This window comes from Corvus hawaiiensis, chromosome 1 (genome assembly GCF_020740725.1).
Source record: "Corvus hawaiiensis isolate bCorHaw1 chromosome 1, bCorHaw1.pri.cur, whole genome shotgun sequence".
Taxonomy (NCBI): Eukaryota; Metazoa; Chordata; class Aves; order Passeriformes; family Corvidae; genus Corvus; species Corvus hawaiiensis.
The window spans coordinates 97,347,271-97,356,638 of NC_063213.1; the positions used below are offsets into that span (position 1 = coordinate 97,347,271).

A 9,368-nucleotide genomic window follows, 5' to 3' on the forward strand; every position below is an offset into this window, starting at 1 on the left:
AAGGAGGGGAAAGGAGGGAAGAGGGGGAAAGGAGGAAAAAGGGGGAGAAAAAGGAGGAAAAAGGGGGAAAAAGGGGGGAAAAGGGGGGAAAAGGGGGAAAGAGGGGAAAGGGGGGGAAAGGGGGTGAAAAGGAGGGAAAAGGGAGGGGGGGAAGGGGGAGAAGAGGGAAGGGGGGGAAAAAAGAGAGGGAAAAAAGAGGGAAAAGGGGGGGAAAGAAGGAAAAGGGGCGGAAAAGAAGGGAAAGGGAGGGGGGAGAAAAGAAGGGAAAAGGGGGCAGAAAATGGGGGAAAAAGGAGGAAAAGGGGGGAAAAAGGAGGAAAAGGGGGGGAAAAGGAGGAAAAGGGGAAAAGGAATTTTCACCTTCCAAATCTCACCCCATCTCCCATAATATTTCAGTTTGGGAGCGATTCCTAATTCATTCCCAAGTCCACGTGAACCACCAGGATGGGTTTTCCTGCTTTTGGAAAAGCTCACCCAGGGACGCCTCCCGTTATCCCAGGTGGCTCCAGCCCGGCCTTGGGCACTCCCAGGGATCCAGGGACAGCCCCGGCAGCTCCGGGAATTCCATCCCAGCCCCTCCCAGGGAGGAATTCCTTCCCAATATCCCACCTAACCCTTCCCTGTGTCCTGTCCCTCCAGGCCTGATCCCAAATCCCTCTCCGTGTTTTTTGCCGGCTCCTTCCGGGACTGAAGGCCACAACCACGAGCTCACCCCAAAACCTCCTCCAGGCTCAGAATCCAGAGCATAAAATATAAAATAAATTAAAATCACGCGTTTAAGCTCCTTCCTTCCCAGGCTGGGAAGAGCCGGGAGCCTCCAGAAGCCCTGGAAGGCCTCAGGATTGTCAAAAACTCGGCAAAGTTGGATCCCAAATCCCTCTCTGTGTTTTTTGCCGGCTCCTTCAGGGACCGAAGGTCACCCCAAAACCTTCTCCAGGCTCAGAACCCACAACATAAAATATAAAAAAAACCACATTTGGATTCCTTCCTTCCCAGCCTGGGAAGAGCCGGGAGCCTCCACAAGGCCTGGAAATCTCCTCAGGCCCTGGAAGGCCTCAGGATTGTCAAGAGGCGGCAAAGTTTGATCCCGAGCTTTGTGACACGCAATTAATCTCCATTCCCGGCCTGCTCCACCTGTCAGCGAACAAAGGCCGGGCTCGGCGAGGAGATCTGAAGCCTTCAATTAAAAGCAGGCAGCTAACGAGGAAACGAGCCCGCGGAAAGCAGGAACGAGGCGCTCCCGGAGGCGGCAGCTCGGAACAATCGAGGGCCGCGCATCCAAAATGTCAGCGCGGGGCTGGGCCAGGCCTGAGGCGAGGGGAAATTCCCACCTTCAGCAGGAGGTCGGGAAGGAGACGGAGGTGGAAGGGGTGGGTTGGGAGCGGCTCATCCGGAGGGACTGGGATCCAGAGGGACAGGGATCCCAAGGGACTGGGATCCAGTGGGACAGGGATCCCAAGGGACTGGGATCCCAAGGGACTGGGATCCCAAGGAACAGGGCTCCAGTGGGACAGGGCTCCCGAGGGACAGAGATCCAGTGGGACAGGGATCCCAAGAGACAGGGATCCAGTGGGACAGGGCTCTGGTGGGACAGGGATCCAGTGGGACAGGGATCCCAAGGGACAGGGATCCGGTGGGTCAGGGTTCTGGAGGGACAGGGATCCCAAAGGACAGGGCTCCCAAGGGACAGGGCTCTAGAGGGACAGGGATCCCAAAGGACAGGGCTCCCAAAGGACAGGGATCCCAAGGGACAGGGCTCTGGAGGGACAGGGATCCAAGGGATCCAGTGGGACAGGATCCCAAGGGACAGGGCTCTGGTGGGACAGGGATCCAAGGGATCCAGTGGGACAGGATCCCAAGGGACAGGGCTCTGGTGGGACAGGGATCCAGTGGGACAGGGATCCAGTGGGACAGGGATCCCAAGGGACAGGGATCCCAAGGGATTGGGAATCCAAGGGACTGGGCTCTGGAGGGACAGGGCTCCCAAGGGACAGGGATCCCAAGGGACAGGGATGCGGTGGGTCAGGGCTCTGGTGGGACAGGGATCCCAAGGGACAGGGATCCCAAGGGACAGGGATGCGGTGGGTCAGGGCTCTGGTGGGACAGGGATCCCAAGGGACAGGGATCCCAAGGGACAGGGATGCGGTGGGTCAGGGCTCTGGTGGGACAGGGATCCCAAGGGACAGGGATCCCAAGGGACAGGGATCCGGTGGGTCAGGGCTCTGGAGGGACAGGGATCCCAAGGGATCCAGTGGGTCAGGGCTCTGGTGGGACCGGGCTCTGGCGCTGCAGAGGGGGAGGGATGAGCTCGGCGCTGCTGCGGCAGGAAATGAGAGCTCCCAACCCCAAAAGCACCGAAAGGGGTCCCAGCTGCTTCCTGAGCACCCTCCCCGTGTGGGGGTTCCACAGGCACAGGGCGCAGGGTGGGTCGGATCCCTGCTCCAGCCTAAAACTGCTGCTGGGGACGGATTTATGGGCAGCCGGGCACCGCGGAACTGCTCAGAGCGCACCGGAAAAACCCCACGAAGTTTAGGGTTTTTTGAAGCTGAAAACCTCAAAAACAAGCGGCGCTGAGCAAAAGCAGCCTCGAAATGTGGGGGTACCACAGGCAGGGGGGTCAGGGATGGGTGGAATCCCTGCTCCAGCTGCTGCTGGGGTTGGATTTATGGATTTATGGGCAGCTGGGCACCGCAGAACTTCTCTCCTCATGCTAGATGACAGAAATCCCCACAAAACGCAGGTTTGTGAAGCAGCTTTGAGCAGAGCTGAGCAGGGTTTGTGCTTGGCCGAGCCCCCGCTGTTGGGATTTGGGAGGAAAGCCAGGAAAAGCAGCTTCGGGAGGCACGTGGCAGTGCCAGGATCAGCAGGGCTGGAAGGGGAAGCGATCCAGCCCGAGCCCACACCAGGGCTGGGGACACAGGGACGCAGCCAGGAGGGGTTGGGATGGCTCCAGAGGGAAATCCCAGCAGCCCTCGGCTCCTTCCCGCAGGAAGTCTCAGCCCAGTCTCATCCCTCAGGCCGGCCCGGCTCTCCCGCCTTTTCCCACGGTTTTGGGATTAAAGCTTCCCTGAGGATGCAGCTCCGCCAAACAGCCCCGGAGAGCCCCAAACCCGGCGGATCCCAAAATCCCAACCCCAAGCACCCCAAAGCCAGCAGACCCCAAAAACCCAGCCCCAAACACCCCCGGAGACCCCAAACCCAGCCCCAAACACCCCCAGAGACCCCAAACACCCCCAGAGCCCCCAAACCCATCTCCAAACACCCCCAGAGACCCCAAACACACCCAGAGAGCCCCAAACCCAGAGACCCCAAACACCCCCAGAGACCCCAAACCCAGCCCCAAACACCCCCAGAGACCCCAAACACAGCAGACCCCAAAATCCCAGCCCCAAACACACCCAGAGACCCCAAACACACCCAGAGACCCCAAACACCCCCGGAGCCCCCAAACCCAGCCCCAAACACCCCCAGAAACCCCAAACCCAGCCCCAAACACCCCCAGAGACCCCAAACACCCCCAGAGACCCCAAACCCAGCTCCAAACACCCCCAGAGAGCCCAAAGCCAGCCCCAAACACCCCCAGAGACCCCAAACACCCCCGGAGCCCCCAAACCCAGCTCCAAACACCCCCAGAGACCCCAAACCCAGCAGACCCCAAAATCCCAGCCCCAAACACCCCCAGAGAGCCCCAAACCCAGCCCCAAACACCCCTAGAGACCCCAAACACCCCCGGAGACCCCAAACCCAGCAGACCCCAAAATCCCAGCCCCAAACACCCCCAGAGAGCCCCAAACCCAGCCCCAAACACCCCTAGAGACCCCAAACACCCCCGGAGACCCCAAACCCAGCAGACCCCAAAATCCCAGCTCCAAACACCCCCAGAGACCCCAAACACCCCTGGAGACCAGAAACCCAGCAGACCCCAAACCCAGCCCCAAACACACCCAGAGAGCCCCAAACCCAGCCCCAAACACCCCCGGAGAGCCCCAAACCCAGCCCCAAACACCCCCAAAGACCCCAAACACCGCCAGAGCCCCCAAACCCAGCTCCAAACACCCCCAGAGACCCCAAACCCAGCCCCAAACACCCCCAGAGACCCCAAACACCCCCAGAGCCCCCAAACCCAGCTCCAAACACACCCAGAGAGCCCCAAACCCAGCAGACCCCAAAATCCCAGCTCCAAACACCCCCAGAGACCCCAAACACCCCCAGAGACCCCAAACCCAGCCCCAAACACCCCCAGAGACCCCAAACACACCCAGAGACCCCAAACACACCCAGAGACCCCAAATATCCCCGGAGCCCCCCAAACCCATCTCCAAACACCCCCAGAGACCCCAAACACACCCAGAGCCCCCAAACCCAGAGACCCCAAACACCCCCAGAGACCCCAAACCCAGCCCCAAACACCCCCGGAGACCCCAAACACAGCAGACCCCAAAATCCCAGCTCCAAACACACCCAGAGACCCCAAACACCCCCAGAGACCCCAAACACCCCCCGGAGCCCCCAAACCCAGCCCCAAACACCCCCAGAAACCCCAAACCCAGCCCCAAACACCCCCAGAGACCCCAAACACCCCCAGAGACCCCAAACCCAGCTCCAAACACCCCCAGAGAGCCCAAAGCCAGCCCCAAACACCCCCAGAGACCCCAAACACCCCCGGAGCCCCCAAACCCAGCTCCAAACACACCCAGAGACCCCAAACCCAGCCCCAAACACCCCCAGAGACCCCAAACACCCCCGGAGCCCCCAAACCCAGCTCCAAACACCCCCAGAGACCCCAAACCCAGCAGACCCCAAAATCCCAGCCCCAAACACCCCCAGAGAGCCCCAAACCCAGCCCCAAACACCCGTAGAGACCCCAAACACCCCCGGAGACCCCAAACCCAGCAGACCCCAAAATCCCAGCTCCAAACACCCCCAGAGACCCCAAACACCCCTGGAGACCAGAAACCCAGCAGACCCCAAACCCAGCCCCAAACACACCCAGAGAGCCCCAAACCCAGCCCCAAACACCCCCGGAGAGCCCCAAACCCAGCCCCAAACACCCCCAGAGACCCCAAACACCCCCAGAGCCCCCAAACCCAGCTCCAAACACCCCCAGAGACCCCAAACACACCCAGAGAGCCCCAAACCCAGCAGACCCCAAAATCCCAGCTCCAAACACCCCCAGAGACCCTAAACACCCCCAGAGACCCCAAACCCAGCTCCAAACACCCCCAGAGACCCCAAACACACCCAGAGAGCCCCAAACCCAGCAGACCCCAAAATCCCAGCTCCAAACACCCCCAGAGACCCCAAACACCCCCAGAGACCCCAAACACCCCCAGAGACCCCAAACCCAGCTCCAAACACCCCCGGAGAGCCCCAAACACCCCCAGAGACCCCAAACACCCCCAGAGCCCCCAAACCCAGCCCCAAACACCCCCAGAGACCCCAAACATCCCCGGAGCCCCCCAAACCCATCTCCAAACACCCCCAGAGACCCCAAACACACCCAGAGCCCCCAAACCCAGAGACCCCAAACACCCCCAGAGACCCCAAACCCAGCCCCAAACACCCCCGGAGACCCCAAACACAGCAGACCCCAAAATCCCAGCTCCAAACACACCCAGAGACCCCAAACACCCCCAGAGACCCCAAACCCAGCCCCAAACACCCCCGGAGACCCCAAACACAGCAGACCCCAAAATCCCAGCTCCAAACACACCCAGAGACCCCAAACACCCCCAGAGACCCCAAACAGCCCCGGAGCCCCCAAACCCAGCAGACCCCACAAGCGCAGCCCCGCAGAGGCCGAGGGGCCTCAGCCCCGAAGCTTCTCCTGCCCTCGGCTGCGACGGCGCCGTTTGGGCCCCATTTGGACCCCACCACAAATCCCCCCATATCCCAGCCTTCAGCACCACCGGGAAGTTTGCCCGGCCCTAAAAGCTCCAGGACACGCAGCCACAGCCCCTAAAGCCCCCTTGGGGTCGGGGACAGGGAGGGGTCCCACAAGCCCCGAGGACCCCAAAGCATCACAGCAAAATCCACCCCAAATCCTCCCCAGCTCCAGCCCGGGGCAGATTTTCCGTACGGGGCAGAAAAGGGAGGAGGGTGAGGAGGGATTTGTCACCTTCCAGGAGCCTCTGGATCTCCTCCGGGATCTTGGGATCCATGGGAATCCTTCCCACGGGAGCCAACCCCGCTGCGACAGCGCCGGGGCAGGGACAGAGCGAGGAGGAAGCGGAGAGGGCGGGGACACCCCAAAAAGAGGAGGAGGAACTTTTTAGGGCGGCGATTCCTCCTCCTTTCAAACCCCAGGGGAGCATTCCCAGCTGTCCTGGGTGCTCCCCAAAATTCCAGGTGGGAAAAGCTGAGCTCCGGGCAAGGAGTCGCACCCGGGCCTGGATGAGCTTTCCCAGCTGGAATCTCCTCCAGGAGCTCGGCTCGGCTCACCTGGGGCCTCCCGGGGCTGTTCCTGAGCCTGGCTGGAGCCGGGATTGGGATTTTTCCCGGTTTTCCCCCCAAATCCGCAGGGGAAGGAGGTGGTGCTTGGATGTCCTGGAATGGAAGTTCCCCTTTTCCCCGTTTCCTGCGTGGAAAAAGGGCTTGGATTGTAAAAATAAAGGTGCCGTTTGTCCCACCCTGCGATGTGGGAGCTGCGCCGGCAGAGCCGGGCTGCAGAAAAGAGGGAAAAACTCCTGGGAATGCGGAGATTTCCACATGGAAATGTGGGGAAAAACTCCTGGGAATGCGGAGATTTCCGCATGGAAATGCTCCTGGAAATACAGAGATGCTCGTCCACATGGAAATGTGGGAAATACTCCTGGAAACATGGAGATTTCCTTATGGAAATACGGAAATACTCCTGGAAATGCGGAGATTTCCACATGGAAATGCTCCTGGGAATATTCCCAGAAATATGGAGATTTCCATATGGAAATACTCCTGGGAATACAGGGATGCTCATCCGTATGGAAATGTGGGAAATACTCCTGGAAAAATAGAGATTTCCATATGGAAATGTGGGAAATACTCCTGGAAAAATGAAGATTTCCACATGGAAATGCTCCTGGAAAAATGGAGATGCTCATCCATATGGAAATGTGGGAAATACTCCTGGAAAAACGGAGGTTTCCATATGAAAATGTGGGAAATATTCCCGGAAATGTGGTGATTTCCATATGGGAATATGGGAAATACTCCTGGAAATGCGGAGATGCTCCTCCACTTAGAAATATGGAATTACTCCTGGAAACATGGAGAGTTCCATATGGAAATACGGAAATACTCCTGGAAATATTCCCAGAAAAATGGAGATTTCCATATGGAAATACTCCTGGGAATATGGAGATGCTCGTCCACATGAAAATGTGGGAAATACTCCTGGAAATGCAGAGATTTGTACATGGAAATGTGGGAAATGCTCCTGGAAAAATGAAGATTTCCACATGGAAATGCTCCTGGAAATATGGAGATTTCCATATGGAAATGTGGGGAAAACTCCTGGAAAAATGGAGGTTTCCATATGAAAATGTGGGAAATATTCCTGGAAATGCTGAAATTTCCACATGGAAATGTGGGAAATGCTCCTGGAAAAATGGAGATTTCCACATGGAAATGCTCCTGGAAAAATGGAGATGCTCATCCACATGGAAATGTGGGAAATACTCCTGGAAAAATGGAGGTTTCCATATGGAAATCTGGGAAATATTCCCAGAAACGTGGTGATTTCCCTACAGGAATATGAAAAATACTCCTGGAAATTGAGATTTCCACATGGAAATTCTCCTGGGAATATGGAGATGCTCGTCCACATGGAAATGTGGGAAATACTCCTGGAAATGGGGATTTCCATATGAAAATGTGGAAATATTCTCGGAAATGTGATGATTTCCCTACAGGAATATGGAAAATACTCCTGGAAATTGAGATTTCCACATGGAAATTCTCCTGGGAACGCGGAGCTGCTCCCAGGTGCTTTGGGAGGGCGAAACAAAGGGGAAAATTCCATTTCTCTCTCAGTTCTCAGCACAAACCAACACAAGGAGCGGGTGCCAGGAGGATCCCGACCGCTCGGGGTCGGGATTTGGGGTCGTGGAGCAAAAGGAGAAACCCCAAAGCCGCTCCGGGGTTTTCCTGGGGCCTTTTTTGGGGTCGGGATTTGCAGGGCCGGCGCCTGGGCCAGTTCCCCGCTCTTCAAGGGGGGTGATTTTATGGAGAAGGCACCATAAAGGGGGGATTTCCAGGGAAATCCCCGGCAGGATTCGGGGATTTTGGGGTTCCTGCGAGGCCGCAGCCGCCATTCGGGGTTTGGGGACAGAGGAAGGAGCTGGGATTCATCCAGAACCTCGGAGCTGCCGTTTCCAAACCGGCCTTTCCCACCTCATTTTATCGCTTTCTTTCTCAGCTTAAGCTCAGCTTTTCCCCCCCCTCCCCCTCGAGTTTATTTAGGCTCAGCCCTGCTGCAGCTCAGGCTCGGTTTTAGGGTGGAAAGTGCCCGGAATGGAGCATTTGGGGCGGATGCTGAGGCCTCAAAGCACAGGAAACGCTGCAGCTCAGGGGCCCTGCGCCCGAGAGGGGAAATAAAAATGTCACAGGAGCTGCTCCCCAAATCTCCCGGCCAGGAAGGGCCTCGAGAGCCGGGATTTAGGGAATTCTGAGCCTCTTTGGGGGCAAAAATGGGGATTTCTCCCTGGCAGTGCCTCCCCTTACATCTCCCAGCCGGGATTTAGGGAATTCTGAGCGTCCCTTGGGCAAAAATTGGGATTTTTCTCTGTCAGTGCCTGCTCCTTGCATCCCCCAGCCAGGTGGGGTCTCTTGGGTCAGGGAATTTGGGAATTCTGAGCCTCTTTTGGGGAAAAAATGGGGATTTTACCCTGGCAGTGCCTCCCCTTACATCTCCCAGCCAGGACTTAGGGAATTCTGAGCCTCTTTTGGGGGAAAATCGGATTTTTCACTGCCAATAACTCCCTTTAAGTCCCCCAGCCAGGATTTAGGGAATTCTGAGCCTCTTCTGGGGGAAAATCGGATTTTTCACTGCCAATAACTCCCTTTAAGTCCCCCAGCCAGGATTTAGGGAATTCTGAGCCTCTTCTGGGGGAAAAATCGGATTTTTCACTGCCAATAACTCCCTTTAAGTCCCCCAGCCAGGATTTAGGGAATTCTGAGCATCCCTTGGGGAAAAATTGGGATTTTTCTCTGTCAGTGCCTGCTCCTTGCATCCCCCAGCCAGGTGGGGTCTCTTGGGTCAGGATTTAGGGAATTCTGAGCCTCTTTTGGGGCAAAAATGGGGATTTCTCCCTGGCAGTGCCTCCCCTTACATCTCCCAGCCGGGATTTAGGGAATTCTGAGCCTCTTTTGGGGCAAAAATGGGGATTTCT

At 57.4% G+C, this 9,368-nt stretch overlaps 1 protein-coding gene across 4 annotated transcripts in view; it reads right to left on the bottom strand.

Annotated features, from left to right (window-relative positions):
- The window catches only part of SKAP1 (src kinase associated phosphoprotein 1), a 130,342-nt gene extending 124,118 nt beyond the window's left edge, over positions 1-6,224 (bottom strand). For all 4 annotated transcript variants that reach the window (XR_007206804.1, XR_007206801.1, XR_007206803.1 and 1 more), the window contains exon 1: positions 6,119-6,224. Coding sequence is in view for 1 of the 4 variants with exons in the window: in XM_048318982.1 (XP_048174939.1) it covers positions 6,119-6,161 (43 nt within the window). In the remaining 3 variants the exon portion in view is untranslated. The remainder of the gene's footprint in view (positions 1-6,118) is intronic.
- Between the last annotated feature and the right edge of the window lie 3,144 nt (positions 6,225-9,368).